General features: G+C 49.1%; 1 protein-coding gene across 2 annotated transcripts in view; it reads right to left on the bottom strand.

Annotated features, from left to right (window-relative positions):
- Positions 1–3,846: 3,846 nt before the first annotated feature.
- LOC134319617 (C-terminal-binding protein 1-like) overlaps positions 3,847–20,258 on the bottom strand; it is a 28,076-nt gene continuing 11,664 nt past the window's right edge. For both annotated transcript variants that reach the window (XM_063000900.1, XM_063000901.1), the window contains 8 exons: positions 17,781–17,935; positions 17,545–17,689; positions 16,765–16,971; positions 16,408–16,622; positions 10,599–10,729; positions 6,214–6,341; positions 6,016–6,136; positions 3,847–4,928 (listed from right to left, as the gene is read on the bottom strand). In XM_063000900.1, coding sequence (XP_062856970.1) covers positions 4,739–4,928; positions 6,016–6,136; positions 6,214–6,341; positions 10,599–10,729; positions 16,408–16,622; positions 16,765–16,971; positions 17,545–17,689; positions 17,781–17,935 — 1,292 coding nt within the window. In that variant the 3' untranslated portion in view covers positions 3,847–4,738. The remainder of the gene's footprint in view (positions 4,929–6,015; positions 6,137–6,213; positions 6,342–10,598; positions 10,730–16,407; positions 16,623–16,764; positions 16,972–17,544; positions 17,690–17,780; positions 17,936–20,258) is intronic.

Raw genomic sequence — 20,258 nt, 5'->3', positions numbered from 1 at the left:
CTTCTGTCATGCACACAGCCGTGGATCGCTTCTTTTCCCCTGCTAGGTCTGGAGTCTCACAAAGCACTGCCAGCAGAGGTCGCACTTACACCAGCCTTGTTTTGAGAAACCCTCTCAGCCATCCTCCCTCCCCCCACAGGCACACAGCCAATCGTGAGTCTGTGTAGGCGCCCGGCCGGCTGATAGCAGAGCCCCAGAGCTCCAGATCTCAGCACCGATGGTTCTACAGGCGGTTCGTAAACACGTGTGTGTGGATTTGGATCAGACTGAACCGATGGGTCACACAGACGATCTCTGGGCTCCGGTTTCATCGGCTCGTGTTTGGCTGAAGCTCTTCGGAGAACCGAGGGTACGTCATCCCAAAACTGTTCTGTGAAACTCGTTTCCCTTCATCGTCCCCACGGAGTCAAAACACACGGACATCAAAACATCAAACGGCAGCTTTTAAAGGAGCAGAAAAACAACCTTCCCTGAGTCAAAACTATATGGACACTTGAAAAATAACACAAGGATAAAAGTAATGGCTGTCCAAATAATAATCTGATCTATTAGATGTGGATCTGATGGTGCGTGTGAGGGTGAGGGATCTACTATTAGATGTGGATCTGACGGACAGTTTTGCGGCCTCGATGAGCGGGTTCTGATCTCGCAGCCAAAAAAATAACATGTTTCTGAAATGTAGGGCAGCGATGAGGCGGCTCATAAAGATCCATTTGGTAACAATTTGGGCTGGCAGGCGAGGCGGGGTGTTTACGCCCGAAAGCGCTCATAAACCTGATGGCACTGGATCACCAACACGTGCCAGGGGCATGCGGGCATCGTAAACACGCGCCACAGGGTTCCAGCGCAGCCCCAAACATGCAAACAAACCCCTGAGACATCAGCACGGCTCATGTTCACAGTTTTTAACCCCAATTTTACCTAAATAAATAAATACATCATTTGCATGTCAAAAATCTTAAATAGAAGTTAAAAATGTAAAGAAAATGTTCATAATGGTAGAGTTGTGTGTGTTTTTGTTTTCTCATTTTAACTTAATAATTAGGAAAAAAGTTACGTCCATTATCTACATGATTTCAATGGTCAGGACCCCCACAGAGCAGGTATTATTTAGGTGGTGGATGATTCTCAGCACTGCAGTGACACTGACATGGTGGTGGTGTGTTAGTGTGTGTTGTGCTGGTATGAGTGGATCAGACACAGCAGCGCTGCTGGAGTTTTTAAACACCTCACTGTCACTGCTGGACTGAGAATCGTCCACCAACCAAAATTATCCAGCTGACAGCGCCCCGTGGGCAGCGTCCTGTGACCACTGATGAAGGTCTAGAAGATGAGCGACTCAAACAGCAGCAATAGATGAGCGATCGTCTCTGACTTTACATCTACAAGGTGGAACAACTAGGTAGGAGTGTCTAATAGTGGACAGTGAGTGGACACGGTGTTTAAAAACTCCAGCAGCGCTGCTGTGTCTGATCCACTCATACCAGCACAACACACACTAACACACCACCACCATGTCAGTGTCACTGCAGTGCTGAGAATCATCCACCACCTAAATAATACCTGCTCTGTGGGGGTCCTGTGGGGGGGTAACCAAGCATGTAGAGAAACAGATGGACTACAGTCAGTAATTGTAGAACTACAAAGTGCTTCTATATGGTAAGTGGAGCTGGTTTTAACAAGCAGGTGGTTTTTAATGTTATTCTATTCTATTGTGAGCATGAAGAGGCCGAACGAGCGTTTAATCTTCAGGATTTTATTAAAATACCTTGTGGAATTTTACCATCAGGTCACCATCACAAACATGATTGTTTTCTAATATAAAAAAACACAAAAAAAAAACAAAGTAAAGCTTAAGAGCCTAAACACAGGAGGACTTTTTTCTTTTTTTTTGTCGTTTTTGCAGTCTGGTGACGAAAAAAAATCAATTTACAAAGAAAAAGGAAGAAAAAGGTGGTGAGAGAAAAGAATAAAAAGTTCACGTGGTAAAAATACATTTCCCAAATTTCAGCTGAACACAGTTCATTTAAAACATTCGTTCATCGTCAGACGTCAGTGCGGAAACACCAGCAGAAACTAAACACAAACGCAGAGAGAACCGAGAGGGATAAAAGCAAACGTTCTGGATGATCTTTACGCTGCAGTAGAAGAGCAGAGTGTGTGTGTGTGTGTGTGTGTGTGTGTTTAACCCCTGAAAGAGAACGTCACCCCTCCAGACACTCATTCCTCACCTGTGTGGTGAATCTGAGCTTCAGGAGATCGGAACCGTTCCACCTTAAACTAAATCACTCGGGTTCTTCAGAAATATGCGTCCTGCACCCAGAACCTCTAACGAACCTCTGAAATGCGGCGGGGGCGAGTTCGGGAGGGTCGGTGAGGACTGGTGGGACTAGGATTGATAACAGCAGGATGAATTTAACACTGAATGATCCAGAAGGCGCTGAAGCCTGAACCCAGGAGTCCAAGAGAGCATCAAGCTGCTGGAGACTCCTACACGAAGTCACATGACACGTCATAGAGGTGATTTTGGGTTGGACTTTGATGTTCTGATTAGTGTCTGACCCGTGTGTTGAGGGGTATCGAACGAACAGGCTTGTGGCCGGCTGGTGGGCTGAGTACCCCCCCCCCACCACCACCACCCATCTGCTAATGTAGTCATATCCGATTCCCGATTGTACACCAGATGCGGCTTGCGGGACCCTGAATCACCACACGCCCAAGAGAGCACCAAGCATGGTACGTCATAAAGGTGATTTTGGGTTGGACTAGTGTTTGACCCGTGTGTTGGGGGGCATCGAACGAACAGGCTGGTGGGCTGAGCATCCTCCCCCGTTATCCCCTAATGAAGTCATATCCAATTCCCGATGTGCCAATTTCCCAGGTGTGGCTTGCACCACCCCGGATCACCACACATCCCTCCGACACGTGTCCAGTCACCGCCGCTTCGTATCACCTGTCAGTCACGGGTTCCAACACAGAGCGTACGCAGAGCTATGCAGAGCCCCGCGTGACTCGCGCAGTCGTCCGGAGTGTTCCCGGAGGTCTCGCATCCACCCGAGGGCCCAGTTCAGGGGGTTCATCAGAGCCCGCGATTACACGACTCGATCTAAACGTACGAACGACCGCGCCTTTCTGCGCTCGTTTATTACAAATAAAATCTGATCGGCGGCTCTAATCAACCTAACGGCGTCCTCTAGCGTGGAAGAAAACACACATCTTTATTAGAAATCTAGCGACAGCTCAAATACTTACTGTAAATAAGAAATACAGGCGAATAAACTGCACCGATCAGCAGGAAGAAGATCAGAGGATCAAAATACACAGCCATATTCAGAGGGACAGGAGCTGGGGACCCCCACACCTTCAAAAAAAATCTTATTCGTGTAGTCTAGTCAACCCAAAACTCGCACCCCTGCCTGACTGTGCTCCTCATACTGGGTATACTGGGTACAAACCATAGCTGAGACATGAACCGGACTCTCCAACCAGTAATAATGCAGAAACCTACTGAGCTAAGCGGTACGTTCATATTTGGCGCCCCCTGATGGCAGTGTTGTGTTACTACAGACCGTGTGGGATCAAACTAGAGCAGAAAATTCAACACTGTTTAACTTTAAAAGGACTGAAGATGAGCTGCTGGCTGAACAGGAGATCAGTATTGGGGGGAGGGGGTCCTAATCTGAATCTGATTCCACCACTATAAAAACACAGAGGTGGTCAGATGTAACGGAGGGCGGAGGGCAAACGCCCGATCACCCAGCGAGGTCTCGAGGACATAATATTAATTAATGTGATATGTAATGAAATGAGGTGTGTGTTTGGGGGGGGGGGGGGGGGGGGGGGTTGGAGAATGTCATTTCCTTTTTCAGCCTTCAGAAATATAAAGTAAAAGCAGAGCAGAGCAGAACGAAATTCACATAAGCAGCCGACGATGGAGTTCTCGTCACAGCGACGCAGATGACTGAAGACACCCGGACCCACTCCGCTCCTCCTCGCGTGGGCATCTCTCTCTTTCGGGAAAGACGGACAGTCGCACCACCGGATGTCGTCGAGACGATAAAACGAAAACGAAAAAAAAAAAAAAAAAATAGCCACAGGAGCAGAACACCGCCCCGGCTGTGAGACGAGCCGTCCTTCAGAACTGCGAGCGCGACAACTTCAAAACCTAAGCCCACACTTCCAGAACCGAACCTAATCTGGAGAGAGATCACGAAGGAAGGTTAGGAGAGGGTAAAACGACAGAGACAGAGAGAGAGAGAGAGAGAGAGAGAGAGAGAGAGAGAGAGGTGTTTGTACGTTCTTCACTAGTTACAAGAGCCGGAGAGGAAAAGAAAAATCATGAGACACCAAAGGAACAAACTGCAGTCAGTCCAGAATCCAAAAAAACAAAGTGTGAAATAAAATAAGATCTCAAAAGCCGACCAACCAAAAAAAAAACCCTAAAATAAAAGAATAAACCCACGTACTGAATCCTTGAGAAGAGTTATTGCTTACTGCACAGGTGGAAAAGTAAAAGACGTAGAGGAGGAGAAGGACCGGGGGGGGTTCGTAAGGGGCGAAACGTTTTTTACGTGGGTCACTTCTGGACTTGTGTGTGTTCTGTTTGACCGGGTCGACCCAGAGCGGGCTTTTTTTTTTTTTTTTTTTTTTTTTTACATCGAGCAGGGCGTCGGGGGCATCAGCACGGGTTCTGCCCTACGACAGGAGAGAAGGGCGTGGCTGGGGCACCGATGGAATGCTATTGGTCAGACGGGACGTCTCTGTCGGCCTCCGCCTTGGTGGGCTGCCCGGGCGAGGGCGTGTGCGGTGGATGCGAGACCGGGACGAGGGCGTGGGCTATGGGCATCGGCCCCACCACCAGGCCCTCGACGCCCGCCCCGGCTCCGGGCAGAGGTCCCGCGGCCACGCCGATCAGACCCGCAGGGTATCTGCAAGCAAAAAGAAAGGAGGGAATTAAAAGAGCCTGAGCGAGGAGGGCCGCACATGCACCGGCGCATTCACACGGGGATTAATCACACACTGCTCTACATTACGTTTTTATTTATACTTTTGGCAATTGAGCAGTTAAGGGTTAAGGGCCTTGATCAAGAACCTGACCTATGTGGTACAGGCAGTTGTAGTCTAGCGGTTAAGGTACTGGACTAGTAACCAGAAGGTCGCTGGTTCAAGCCCCATCACTGCCAGGCTGCCACTGTTGGGCCCTTAACCCTCAATTGCTTAGAGAGTATACTCTCACAGTACTGCTTGGATGCCAAAAATGTAAATGTAAATGTGGGGCTTGAACCAGCAACCTTCCGATTTACCTCGACCGCTCAACTACCACTGCCCATTATTCACCATAATCTGCGTGATACCTCAACCAGCCAGTAGAGGCCGCTATTGCAGCCGTGATGAGAAATCCCTCGGCCCCGCCCTCCTTCAGACACAGCCAATCATGTCTCTGAACTAAGATTCGAACCCGAGAGCTCGAGGCCGCTACACCTCATGCGCACCTAAAGCGCAGGCTTTTATAAATGAGGAACTGCTGCTGCAAGCGCGCCCTCTGCTGGATGGTGAAGGCGTCTGCAAGTACAGGACTAGTAATCAGAAGGTTGCTGGTTCAAGCCCCACATCAAGCCCTCAAACCACAATTGCTTGCAACGTACTGTACACTTTCAACTGTAAGTCGCTTCGGGTAAAGGCGTCTGCTAAATGCTGAACACGTAAACGTAAAAGGACTGGCAGGTGAAAAGAAGTGGCCGGCGACTGCACACGTGTCTGGAAAGTGCTGACCGATGACTGGGCGTGACCAGCCAGCAGAGGGCGCAAGCACAGCATCAATGGTCAATCTGTTGACCTCACCTGTTCACCTGTACCAGTGTCCAGCACGGAGAACTGAACGTTGGTGGGCTGGCGTATTAGGCTAAGCGCTGTGCCACCTGAGCGCCCGTTCGTGGCATCGTTTTCTTTATTTAAGAAGTTAACACACGCCCGTCAGCCAATCAGAACGAAGGATCTACCCGACGCACAGCTCACCTGAAAGCTCCGGCTCCGTTAAGTTCGGGATGGACCGTGGCGGCCTCCATGGGCGGCCACTGCGAAGCCGTCATCAGATACTCCTTGTTGACGCAGTTCTTCAGACTGTCTGGGATACGACCTGCAGAGAGACGAGGGCGTCAGGAACACCGCCGGGGGGGGAGATATAAAATAAAATAAAAATAAAAGGTTCCTGACCCGTGATGGCTCTGCGGACCTCCCGCGCCGCCTCTTCTCTCGCCTCGATGGAGGCCTGCTCGCTGTACCAGGCTGTGTGGGGGGTGCAGATCAGGTTGGGGGCGTCCTTTAAAGGCCCCTGTGAGAAACTGGCGAGAAAGATGAAGCGGGAAACGGTGAGTAACGCTACAGATCGCTAACACGCGTCACAGAACACAGACCTGGGGTCAAAGGGCATTTTCAGCCGTTTCAAAGCAGGTTCTGATCCAGCAACTCGGCTCTCAGTCGCTGTGTGTGAACTACTCAACAACTCGATCCGAGCGCTCGGCGACCGAAGAGAGATTTCTAGCATGTCGAATATCTGATCCGAGTTGCCCGACTGGCAATGAGTGCGGTGTCGAACAGCCAATGAGAACGCAAGATACGGCGTGAGGGGAAACGCAGGGGTGGGACAGGGGCGTAATATAGTTTATATCAGAATACATCAGCACACACACGAGTTTTACAGTATTTCTGACCTGATCGTTCTCTACAGAACACCCACGCTGCATTGCAAACAATATTTATTAACCTCCGACTCACTATAGAACGATCCATGCTGCTCGTGTTGCCAAATCCACTCAGATTCATTTATTTATGAAGCTAAGGTGCTTATGTTAGTAGTAGTCAGTATGAAGTTGATGCTCTGTCTTCATAGCCCCATGTATTTTAAAAGTATTTTCTGCACCGTTGCGGTAGCGGTAAGGTAATGTAACACCGGGCGTCGTGTAAGATTGTTATTTACTCGTTTTAAATTTTACTGTTTACTTTAATGGCGTGTTGGATTAAGAGAAAAGTTTAAACTAACATTACAGCCTGTCGCTACAGCCTGTAAATTGTTTTATTTATTTCTTTGCACTTCATTGATGTAAAAAATACATTTGCCAGTGATTACCTTAACTCCGGGGTGGGCAATTACTAGGGATGCATCGATACCATTTTTTCCCAACCGAGTACGAGTACATGTATTTTTGTACTTGCCGATACCGATACCTATTTAAACAAAAACACACGTGAGAAGTGACGAGGGGTTTAATGATACCACGTCCAAAAATGCACGTCAACAAGTAGCGAGCGATCAAAGTGTTTGTGCGCTGATGTGATGAAATCAAGGAGGAAAAATAAATGAATCTGAGTGGATCTGGCAACACGAGCAGCACGGATCGTTCTGTAGTGAGTTGGAGGTTAATAAATATTTTTGCAGTGTTGGTGTTTTGTTATGTTTTGTAGAGAACGATCAGGTCAGAAATACTGTAAAACGTGTGTGTGTGTGCTGATGTATTCTGATATAAACTATATTATCCCCCTGTCCCACCTGTTTACACTCCTCTCCTGCGTTTCCCCTCACACCGTATCCTGCGTTCTCATTGGCTGTTCGACATGTCGCTCGTTCCCAGTCGCACATCTGAGATCAGATATCTGACGTGCTAGAAAACTCGAGCGCTCGGCGAGCCGGTCGGATCGAGTCGTTGTCGATCGAATGCCGAGTCGCTCCCGAGCCGGCGAATCTGGCGCCGACCGGCCGCCGAGCGAAAATCAGGGCAAAAATCGTGTGGTGTGAACCGGGCGTAACGCAGCGACGTGCACTAGGTACACGGTATCGGATGTTTAGTATCGGAGCCTCGTTTGCGAGTACGAGTACGAGTTAATGAGCGCGGTATCGGCACTCATGCATCTCTAGCAATTACATTTTTCAAGGGGCCACCATAAGAACCTGTTACTGTTGTGGAGGGCCGGACCAACAGGGTGAACTTCATTCTGCTCAGTATTAATAAGATTTCTTTTTATTGCCTAAATTTTACAGTTCTGATCATGTGTTACTGCTAAGAGTAAAACCATCAACATTATTTCACTATTTAATCAACAAATGTGAACCGAATGTGCAGTAACTTTACACACGGTGCTACTTAGATATCACAGAGCTGATCTTAACTGCTCCGGTCCTGGGTGTGTGAAACTGTAATAAGTCCGTGTTGGTCTGCAGTTTAGTCAGTGAAGCTTCGTTCAGGTTCTTGTATCTCTCTGTGTGTTTAGTACCGTAACGGTGATATAAACCCTGGATTTAAACTGTGATCCTTATACAGCTTTACACCTGACTGACTTCTGAAGTTCATGTCTTGTTAAAAACTCGATCGTCGCGGTCAGTTCTGTTCGCCGACACATCACGGTGAAGCTGGATACCCTCGTCTCACACACACACACACACACACACACGTACATCCAAACTCGCAGGAATGTACAGAAATAGCGCTCCCGTCAACAGAAAAACAATCCTGTTATATGGCGTGTGTGATGTACATTTGTTTTAATAGCCGCTGAGCTCATGCGGGCCGGCATTGGGGATGGCTCGTACAATGCCCAGGTCTGCCTTAACTACATATTACACCAGAATGAAGTCATTCCCAGTTATAACCATTGTACGTCTGAGGTTTTTAGGTAGAATATTGATTCTGTATTTCAGGTAAAGAGTTGCTCTGACCTACAGAGCAACATACAGAGTGATAAATAAAACCATCACAGTAAGGATGTCCCGATCTGATCTTAAAGATCGGAATCGGGGCCGATCGAGGCATTTTTTAACTGACCGGTATCGGCTTTACTAATCCCGATCGTAATCCCGATCCTTCGTTTAACGTCAGCATGTCCGCTGTGTGGAAATACTTTAAATTGGAAAGTGAAACGAGTCCAGCAGTGAAGTGTAACGTCTGCAGTGCGAGCGCTTCACGAGGCGGTGGGAGCAGAGCTGCGTTCATTACTGTAGAATTTTACTGTTTATACGGTGTGTGAGTCGAGGATCACTCCGGTTTACAAAACAACGTAGTGATGCACTCGCTTAATGAAGAAATAAATACTCGCTATATTCACAGATTGTCGAGCACGCTATTCCATGCACTATGGAAGCCCCGAAGGGTCAAAACACTCTCACTTCTCGTAGAAACGTCCACAGAAAAGTCTGTTCCAGTTACAACACGCATACAAGTACGGTGGCTCATAAGAAACAAACCAGATATCATTTAACCAAACGATCTACAATCACTACCGATCTGATACGGCGCCTAAAAAATAAACACTCAAATACAGCGAGTTTATTATTATTATAAGATGATGAGAAGAGGAACCGGCTGCTGATTTTCCTCAGAAAGAACCTTCACTTCATTCTGAGTGTTCTAGTGTTACTGCTACAATGCTGCACTAAGTTTGTTTACTTTTATGTTGTAAAAATAAAAGAACATTAAGCGATAGTTTGGATGCAGGCGATTGTTTTTCCTACAGCACTGCAGAGCTATTCAGTTGTTAAACATGTACACTGGATTAATGTGAGTAACTGTAATGTAGTTGAAGTGTGCACTGTGTGAACAGTATTATCCAGTTCTTATCTAGACAATATCTAGAAAATACAAGTATCGGTTTGAGACTCGGTATCGGATCGGGATCGGGACATCCCTACATCACAGCATTTCAGGTCTAGTGTTTTTCTGATGAGAGATCTGATAACACAGTAGTGATGATGCCCCCCCCATCACTGTAATTCTGATCTGCTTTATGTTTCTCCTTTTTAAGGGTCAAGCTAAGAAGTGTGGATTATGTAAAGAAAGATTCCTGCTGTACTGCACATCTGTATATGTATATATGACAAATAAAGGCGTTCTATATTCCTGTACTTGAATTGTACAAACTCTTGCTTGAATTTTATGGGAGATTTGATGTTTGACATATTAACACAGGTATTTTTTTGCAGAATAAAGCCCTGAAGTGTGTATAGTATTAAGAGAAGATTAGAGAAAATATCGAAACATTAGGATGAATAAGTGTCAGTAGATGGTGCTGAACAGGGGATCTGGGTATATCCAACTTAGGACTATCTGTCAAAATCATTCAATATTTTCTATATATTATATGCTGCTGTAACGTGATTGGCTGATTGGATAATTGCGTAAATGAAGGCGAGTCCAGACCTTCCTACTCGAGTGGGCGGAGACCTCAAGAAAACTCCTACAGGAACATCATGCCAACCCGTTGCCGCCTGAGATCTTTCGCTTTTATTTAAAGTGACTCACAGTCTAAGCAATTGAGGGCTGAGGGCCTTGCTCAAGGGCCCAACAGTGGCAACCTGGCAGTGGTGAGGTAGGTTTGAACCAGCAACCTTCTGATAACTAGTCCAGTACCTTAACCCACAAAGATCAAAACAAGACCAAAGCTAAGACGCCAGTCGTTAGGACTCCACTAAACTACAGCGAGAGCAATCTTCAAAAAGAACTTAAAACACTTCTGCACAGGTGCCACACTTAAAGAAACCTCAAAGCTTCACCTTGATGATCCCCAAACCGTTTGGGATACGTTCTGGACCTCGAGGTAGACCTGCTCACCTGAAAGGTTCGGTCTCGTGGACGTCCAGAGCTGCTCCGCGTATTCTGCCCTCCTTCAGCGCCTGAGCCAGAGCCTTCTCATCCACCAGCCCTCCTCTCGCCGTGTTCACCAGGAACGCTCCCTGCCGCATCTAACACACACACACACACACACATCACAACAGCACGTCAGGCGAGGGTAACGCCGGATATCTCACTACAAGGCGCGTGCTCAGGCGTCCAAATACTTTCGGACATTAAGCGTTTATTTCTTACGTCGGCTGCTGTTACTGGCGCACCGCTACTCTCTGTATCCGGGCTTGGGACCTGACTAGCCAATCATGTCTGTGTAGAAGCCTGACCGGTTGACAGCACCACTGAGAATTGAACCCAAAGGGTAGTTGAGGGGGTTGTTGAGGGGCAGTTGTTACCTGTTTGATGGTGAAGTCGTTGATGAGGTGGTGGGTGGGGGGATGATTGAGGGGGTTGTTGAGGGGCGGTTGTTACCTGTTTGATGGTAAAGTCGTTGATGAGGTGGTGGGTGGGGGGGGGGGGGGGTGAGGGGGTTGTTGAGGGGCGGTTGTTACCTGTTTGATGGTAAAGTCATTGATGAGGTGGTGGGTGGGGGGGGGGATGATTGAGGGGGTTGTTGAGGGGCAGTTGTTACCTGTTTGATGGTAAAGTCATTGATGAGGTGGTGGGTGGGGGGATGATTGAGGGGGTTGTTGAGGGGCGGTTGTTACCTGTTTGATGGTAAAGTCGTTGATGAGGTGGTGGGTGGGGGGATGATTGAGGGGGTTGTTGAGGGGCAGTTGTTACCTGTTTGATGGTAAAGTCATTGATGAGGTGGTGGGTGGGGGGATGATTGAGGGGGTTGTTGAGGGGCAGTTGTTACCTGTTTGATGGTAAAGTCATTGATGAGGTGGTGGGTGGGGGGATGATTGAGGGGGTTGTTGAGGGGCAGTTGTTACCTGTTTGATGGTAAAGTCATTGATGAGGTGGTGGGTGGGGGGATGATTGAGGGGGTTGTTGAGGGGCGGTTGTTACCTGTTTGATGGTAAAGTCGTTGATGAGGTGGTGGGTGGGGGGGGGGGGTGAGGGGGTTGTTGAGGGGCGGTTGTTACCTGTTTGATGGTAAAGTCATTGATGAGGTGGTGGGTGGGGGGATGATTGAGGGGGTTGTTGAGGGGCGGTTGTTACCTGTTTGATGGTGAAGTCGTTGATGAGGTGGTGGTTATGGGGGGTGGTTGAGGGGGTTGTTGAGGGGCGGTTGTTACCTGTTTGATGGTAAAGTCGTTGATGAGGTGGTGGGTGGGGGGATGATTGAGTGGGTTGTTGAGGGGCGGTTGTTACCTGTTTGATGGTAAAGTCGTTGATGAGGTGGTGGGTGGGGGGATGATTGAGGGGGTTGTTGAGGGGCAGTTGTTACCTGTTTGATGGTAAAGTCGTTGATGAGGTGGTGGGTGGGGTGGGGGTTGTTGAGGGGGTTGTTGAGGGGCGGTCGTTACCTGTTTGATGGTGAAGTCGTTGATGAGGTGGTGGTTATGGGGGGTGGTTGAGGGGGTTGTTGAGGGGCGGTTGTTACCTGTTTGATGGTGAAGTCGTTGATGAGGTGGTGGTTATGGGGGGTGGTTGAGGGGGTTGTTGAGGGGCGGTCGTTACCTGTTTGATAGTGAAGTCGTTGATGAGGTGGTGGTTGAGGGGGTGGTTGAGGGGGTTGTTGAGGGGCGGTTGTTACCTGTTTGATGGTGAAGTCGTTGATGAGGTGGTGGTTATGGGGGGTGGTTGAGGGGGTTGTTGAGGGGCGGTTGTTACCTGTTTGATGGTGAAGTCGTTGATGAGGTGGTGGTTATGGGGGGTGGTTGAGGGGGTTGTTGAGGGGCGGTTGTTACCTGTTTGATGGTGAAGTCGTTGATGAGGTGGTGGTTATGGGGGGTGGTTGAGGGGGTTGTTGAGGGGCGGTTGTTACCTGTTTGATGGTGAAGTCGTTGATGAGGTGGTGGTTATGGGGGGTGGTTGAGGGGGTTGTTGAGGGGCGGTTGTTACCTGTTTGATGGTGAAGTCGTTGATGAGGTGGTGGTTATGGGGGGGTGTTGAGGGGGTTGTTGAGGGGCGGTCGTTACCTGTTTGATGGTGAAGTCGTTGATGAGGTGGTGGTTATGGGGGGGTGGTTGAGGGGGTTGTTGAGGGGCGGTCGTTACCTGTTTGATGGTGAAGTCGTTGATGAGGTGGTGGTTATGGGGGGGGTTGAGGGGGTTGTTGAGGGGCGGTCGTTACCTGTTTGATGGTGAAGTCGTTGATGAGGTGGTGGTTATGGGGGGGGTTGAGGGGGTTGTTGAGGGGCGGTCGTTACCTGTTTGATGGTGAAGTCGTTGATGAGGTGGTGGTTATGGGGGGTGGTTGAGGGGGTTGTTGAGGGGCGGTTGTTACCTGTTTGATGGTGAAGTCGTTGAGGGGCGGTTGTTACCTGTTTGATGGTGAAGTCGTTGATGAGGTGGTGGTTGTGGGGGGGGGGGTGTTGAGGGGGTTGTTGAGGGGCGGTTGTTATCTGTTTGATGGTGAAGTCGTTGATGAGGTGGTGGGTGGGGGGGTGGTTAAGGGGGTTGTTGAGGGGCGGTTGTTACCTGTTTGATGGTGAAGTCGTTGATGAGGTGATGGTTATGGGGGGGTTATTGAGGGGGTTGTTGAGGGGCGGTTGTTACCTGTTTGATAGTGAAGTCGTTGATGAGGTGGTGGGTGGGGGGGATTGAGGGGGTTGTTGAGGGGCGGTTGTTACCTGTTTGATGGTAAAGTCGTTGATGAGGTGGTGGTTATGGGGGGGTTGTTGAGGGGCTGTTACCTGTTTGATGGTGAAGTCGTTGATGGGGGGTGGTTGAGGGGGTTGTTGAGGGGCGGTTGTTACCTGTTTGATGGTGAAGTCGTTGATGAGGTGGTGGTTATGGGGGGGTTATTGAGGGGGTTGTTGAGGGGCGGTTGTTACCTGTTTGATAGTGAAGTCGATGAGGTGATGGTTGGGGCGGTTGTTGAGGGGGTAGTTGAGGGGGTTGTTGAGGGGCGGTTGTTACCTGTTTGATAGTGAAGTCGATGAGGTGATGGTTGGGGCGGTTGTTGAGGGGGTAGTTGAGGGGGTTGTTGAGGGGCGGTTGTTACCTGTTTGATGGTGAAGTCGTTGATGAGGTGGTGGGTGGGGGGGATTGAGGGGGTTGTTGAGGGGCGGTTGTTACCTGTTTGATGGTGAAGTCGTTGATGGGGGGTGGTTGAGGGGGTTGTTGAGGGGCAGTTGTTACCTGTTTGATGGTGAAGTCGTTGATGAGGTGGTGGTTGGGGGGGGGGTGTTGAGGGGGTTGTTGAGGGGCGGTTGATACCTGTTTAATGGTGAAGTCGTTGATGAGGTGGTGGTTGTGGGGGGGGGTTGAGGGGGTTGTTGAGGGGCGGTTGTTACCTGTTTGATGGTGAAGTCGTTGATGAGGTGGTGGTTATGGGGGGTGGTTGAGGGGGTTGTTGAGGGGCGGTTGTTACCTGTTTGATGGTGAAGTCGTTGATGAGGTGGTGGTTATGGGGGGTTGTTGAGGGGCGGTTGTTACCTGTTTGATGGTAAAGTCGTTGATGAGGTGGTGGTTATGGGGGGTTGTTGAGGGGGTTGTTGAGGGGTGGTTGTTACCTGTTTGATGGTGAAGTCGTTGATGAGGTGGTGGTTATGGGGGGTTGTTGAGGGGGTTGTTGAGGGGCGGTTGTTACCTGTTTGATGGTGAAGTCGTTGATGAGGTGGTGGTTATGGGGGGTTGTTGAGGGGGTTGTTGAGGGGTGGTTGTTACCTGTTTGATGGTGAAGTCGTTGATGAGGTGGTGGTTATGGGGGGTTGTTGAGGGGGTTGTTGAGGGGCGGTTGTTACCTGTTTGATGGTGAAGTCGTTGATGAGGTGGTGGTTATGGGGGGGGGTTGAGGGGGTTGTTGAGGGGCGGTTGTTACCTGTTTGATGGTGAAGTCGTTGATGAGGTGGTGGTTATGGGGGGGGGTTGAGGGGGTTGTTGAGGGGCAGTCGTTACCTGTTTGATGGTGAAGTCGTTGATGAGGTGGTGGGTGGGGGGGGGGGGGTTGAGGGGGTTGTTGAGGGGCGGTTGTTACCTGTTTGATGGTGAAGTCGTTGATGAGGTGGTGGGTGGGGGGGGGGTGGTTGAGGGGGTTGTTGAGGGGCGGTTGTTACCTGTTTGATGGTGAAGTCGTTGATGAGGTGGTGGTTATGGGGGGTGGTTGAGGGGGTTGTTGAGGGGCGGTTGTTACCTGTTTGATGGTGAAGTCGTTGATGAGGTGGTGGTTATGGGGGGGGTTGAGGGGGTTGTTGAGGGGCGGTTGTTACCTGTTTGATGGTGAAGTCGTTGATGAGGTGGTGGTTATGGGGGGGGGTTGAGGGGGTTGTTGAGGGGCAGTCGTTACCTGTTTGATGGTGAAGTCGTTGATGAGGTGGTGGGTGGGTGGGGGGGGGGGGGTTGAGGGGGTTGTTGAGGGGCGGTTGTTACCTGTTTGATGGTGAAGTCGTTGATGAGGTGGTGGGTGGGGGGGGGTGGTTGAGGGGGTTGTTGAGGGGCGGTTGTTACCTGTTTGATGGTGAAGTCGTTGATGAGGTGGTGGTTATGGGGGGTGGTTGAGGGGGTTGTTGAGGGGCGGTTGTTACCTGTTTGATGGTGATGTCGTTGATGAGGTGGTGGTTATGGGGGGGGGTTGAGGGGGTTGTTGAGGGGCGGTTGTTACCTGTTTGATGGTGAAGTCGTTGATGAGGTGGTGGTTATGGGGGGGGGGGGTTGAGGGGGTTGTTGAGGGGCGGTTGTTACCTGTTTGATGGTGAAGTCGTTGATGAGGTGGTGGTTATGGGGGGGGGTTGAGGGGGTTGTTGAGGGGCAGTTGTTACCTGTTTGATGGTGAAGTCGTTGATGAGGTGGTGGGTGGGGGGGGGGTGGTTGAGGGGGTTGTTGAGGGGCGGTTGTTACCTGTTTGATGGTGAAGTCGTTGATGAGGTGGTGGTTATGGGGGGTGGTTGAGGGGGTTGTTGAGGGGCGGTTGTTACCTGTTTGATGGTGAAGTCGTTGATGAGGTGGTGGTTATGGGGGGTGGTTGAGGGGGTTGTTGAGGGGCGGTTGTTACCTGTTTGATGGTGAAGTCGTTGATGAGGTGGTGGTTATGGGGGGGTGGTTGAGGGGGTTGTTGAGGGGCGGTTGTTACCTGTTTGATGGTGAAGTCGTTGATGAGGTGGTGGGGGGGGTGGTTGAGGGGGTTGTTGAGGGGCGGTTGTTACCTGTTTGATGGTGAAGTCGTTGATGAGGTGGTGGTTGGGGGGGGGGTGTTGAGGGGGTTGTTGAGGGGCGGTTGTTACCTGTTTGATGGTGAAGTCGTTGATGAGGTGGTGGTTATGGGGGGTGGTTGAGGGGGTTGTTGAGGGGCGGTTGTTACCTGTTTGATGGTGAAGTCGTTGATGAGGTGGTGGTTGGGGGGGGGTGTTGAGGGGGTTGTTGAGGGGCGGTTGTTACCTGTTTGATGGTGAAGTCGTTGATGAGGTGGTGGTTATGGGGGGTGGTTGAGGGGGTTGTTGAGGGGCGGTTGTTACCTGTTTGATGGTGAAGTCGTTGATGAGGTGGTGGTTATGGGGGGTGGTTGAGGGGGTTGTTGAGGGGCGGTTGTTACCTGTTTGATGGTGAAGTCGTTGATGAGGTGGTGGTTATGGGGGGTGGTTGAGGGGGTTGTTGAGGGGCGGTTGTTACCTGTTTGATGGTGAAGTCGTTGATGAGGTGGTGGTTATGGGGGGTGGTTGAGGGGGTTGTTGAGGGGCGGTTGTTACCTGTTTGATGGTGAAGTCGTTGATGAGGTGGTGGTTGTGTTCGTTCAGGCTGCAGTGGAGGGAAACGCAGTCCGAGTGGATGAGAAGATCCTGCAGCGTCACCATGCGCTGGAGCCCCAGAGATTTCTCCACCCCTTCCGCCAGGTACGGGTCGTAAAATATCACCCCGAAACCAAACGCCTTCGCCCGTAACGCCACCGCCTGGCCAACACGTCCTGAAAAGTAAACAAAAACATGATCAGAGACCGAACTACTCTACAGTCTGCTCAAAACACTGACATTTATTTTACATGTAATAATTATAAATAAACGTGTCTATGCCGGATTGGAAAAGACGAGGACCGATGAAAATCTCACCCAGGCCGATGATGCCCAGCGTCTCTCCTCGGATGCGGGCGGCCCCGCCCGCCACCTCTCTGATCTGCTCGACGCTGGAGGCTCGGGTGCCCTCGCGCAGGGCCTGGTGCATCCAGGTGACCCGGCGGTACAGGTTGAGTATCAGACACATGGAGGTATCCGCCGTCTCCTCTACAGACGCCGCCGGCACGTTACACACCGCGATACCTGTTAGTAACGGACACGGAAATGAAGTCACACCCGCTGTTCGGACATACCTAGTATGGACAAAAGTATTAGGACGCCCCTTCTAATGACTGAATTTATGTGTTTCAGCCACTAACAGGTGTAATAAATCAATCTTATTGAGGAACTTTGCAGCAACAGTTTAGGGAAGGCCCTTTCCCGTCATTTTAGAAGCTTTTTAGAAGCTGAGAAGCGGGACGTCTGACAAGTTCATGGTCAGGTGTCCGAATACCTCTGGCTTTAGTATACGGACACTAGTGTGGATCAGACCCTTCCGTGCCAGTCAGAGTCCCCATGCAGCTCCTGTCCACCACCAAAGCAATAGAGGAAGGTGGATGAATCCCAGATGCACCAGAATGCGCTGTAGGATCGCCCACACAGGAGTTAAAAGGGCGTGTCTGGACGGGTTTGGGGGGTGGTCCTAATGTTTTGGGCTCATCGGTGTAGGTCTGACACAGTATTTATTTTATAGCACTTTATGGTACATTTTAAAGGGGGTATGAAAATAATCTGCAATTTAGGGCGCGCCGAATGATCCCGACACCAGACACTCGCCTAGATCTGCTGCAGCTTTGATGTCCACGTTGTCGAACCCGCTGCCGATCCTCACGATGACCCGTAACCCTTTGAACTTGTCCAGGTCGTCCCGCGAGAGCGAGATGGTGTGATAGAGCAGCGCGGCCACGGCTTCGTTAAGAACCTGTAATCGAACGGAAATAAACAACAGTTCACTATAAAACGTCGTCGAGTCGGCGCGGGTGCGAACTGCGCGCGGGGAGGCGTTCCTCTACCTTCTCGTGGATCTCCTGGGTGGACTGGGCGTCGCAGAAGGCCACGGTGGCGACGTCCTTCAGAATGGGCATCTCCACCGTGCAGTCGCGGCCGTCCAGCAGCGCCACCAGGGGGCGAGGGTGCATGGGCCCATTTAGGATGGGTGGGCGAATGCCTGTAGAGGAGAGATAAAGACCGTTAGACAGGAAAGCAGGATGCACCTAGACAGGCACTGAAGATGCATATCACAACACCAGTGCGGAGGAACCCCGTCCCACCCTTCCTGCCCCAGACACAGACATTCATATCTGATAAACGCCCGCCCATCATGCACATTTTAAGCTTCATCTGTTTTCACGTTTCAGCTTCAGACGTCACTCGAATAAGTAACGATCACTCTCCAAGACCAGGTTTTGTTTTGTTTGGATTTTAACGCCATGTTTAACACATTTTATGGTACGATCGGTATCGTGTTCGAGTCTGGTTATGTATCGTGTTCCAACGAGATGACGTAGCACTGCTGAGATCTGACACCAACCCTCCAAAGTGGTATTTTGGGGTACGTGTGAGCATCGGTGTGGTTTTTTTGGGGTATGCTTTCAGGGTTGTTCTGTGTAGATGAAATACACCCATCAACCATAACATTAAAACCAGGTTTTAGGTGCTGGATGATTCTCGGCACTGCGGTGACACTGACATGGTGGTGGTGTGTTAGCGTGTGTTGTGCTGGTATGAGTGGATCAGACACAGCAGCGCTGCTGTGTCTGATCCATGTCAGTGTCACTGCAGTGCTGAGAATGATCCAATACCTGAATAATACCTGCACTGTGGGGGTCCTGTGGGGGTCCTGACCATTGAAGAACAGCATGAAAGGGGGTAACAAAGCATGTAGAGAAACAGATGCTCTACAGTCAGTAATTGTAGAACTACAAAGTGCTTCTATATGGTAAGTGGAGCTGATAAAATGGACAGTGAGCGTAGAAACAAGGAGGTGGTTTTAATGTTATGGCTGATCGGTGTAAATCGGGACAGTGTATTAGTAATATTTTGGTTTTCTCTGCCTGTGTGTGTTTATCCTCTGGTCTTGGATTCCCCTTTTGATATTGAACTTTCCTTGATTTATATTCCCGCGAGCGTCTGGTCACTTTCTGCCTCGTGACGTTGGTATTTGAACTAAAATATAAGGTCTGTAAACTCGTACAATCGCGATTGTCACATTTCTAACATCGCTTGAAAACGTTCATTCGAATTAACGGAACTAATCGAGAAAATCGCCCAGCACTACTATACGGTAAAAAAATATGAATGTAAATATTGAGACGACGGTGAGACGTTATGAACAGCATTCAGCCCTTTTATTTAGGATAAATAGTTCCTGTGTGAATAGGCTCTATGCACGACTGTCTTCCGGGTTCTCGTATACTGGCAGATCAACTTCCGGTATTCATTTGCCGGTCGTCAACAAGCAGATAACGTTAGGCATGGCTCTCTTTTACACTTGTTGTCTTCAAGATTAACCTCGTCTGACAGTGAACGATTTAGACCGACCGACGCATGGTTTGTACTGCTTCTTCTAACAAGCGGGAAAAAGGATTTTAAATGTACAACTCCAGCGACATTGACAAATATGAAGGTAAGTACGTTAGCAAACATTTCCTTAGAACCATGCAAGTAGGGTAGTTGTAAACTGGTTAGTGGTTGTTTTGCTAGACTAGACAAACACTACATCTAGCTTGACAGACCAGTATTAAGATTCATGTTTTAGTTAGCTTTGAAGCATACCATTACAATTTCATTTTTATGCATATTCTGCTTGCACAGTGCCAGGTTAGGCAAGCTTTAAGATAGTGTCAAATCCCATGTATTAATGATGTTCAAACAACAATAAATATATATATCTTTGTGTGTTCAATTCCCAGGTGGAGTGGTCCGGGTTCTTTCTGTGTGAGGTTTGCATGTTCTCCCTGTATCTGCGTGGGTTTCCTCCGGCAGCTCCTGTTTCCTCCCACAGTCCATAGACGTGCAAGTGAGGTGAATTGGAGATACAAAATTGTTTGATATTAAAACTTGAACTGATGAATTTTGTGTAATGAGTAACTACCATTTCTGTCATGAATGTAACCAAAGTGTAAAACATGACGTTATAATCCTAATACAACATAAAACAAACTAAACATATCTGACTGGATATATTAGCAATTTACCCTCAATCTTTTGATTAAGTGTAAAAAGTTTTGTTCACCAATATATGAATGAGTTATCTTTTATTCATTATCAAATGTTATATGTCAGACCATAATAAATTTCCTGTCAATTGATTAATTTGATGTTACAGTATTAACATGTCTTTCTCCAAAAACATATTTGTTGTAAATGCGAGGAGGAACTTTGATTTTTTTATTCTTATGTTTATTACAGCAGGTTATCAAGAATTAAAGTCATTACAGAATTTATCAGTGTCAAGCTGGCAGCAATGGGGTATCAAATATACAGTGCCT

Source organism: Trichomycterus rosablanca, chromosome 8, assembly GCF_030014385.1.
Source record: "Trichomycterus rosablanca isolate fTriRos1 chromosome 8, fTriRos1.hap1, whole genome shotgun sequence".
Classification (NCBI taxonomy): domain Eukaryota; kingdom Metazoa; phylum Chordata; class Actinopteri; order Siluriformes; family Trichomycteridae; genus Trichomycterus; species Trichomycterus rosablanca.
This window is presented reverse-complemented; position numbering and strand designations above follow the sequence as displayed.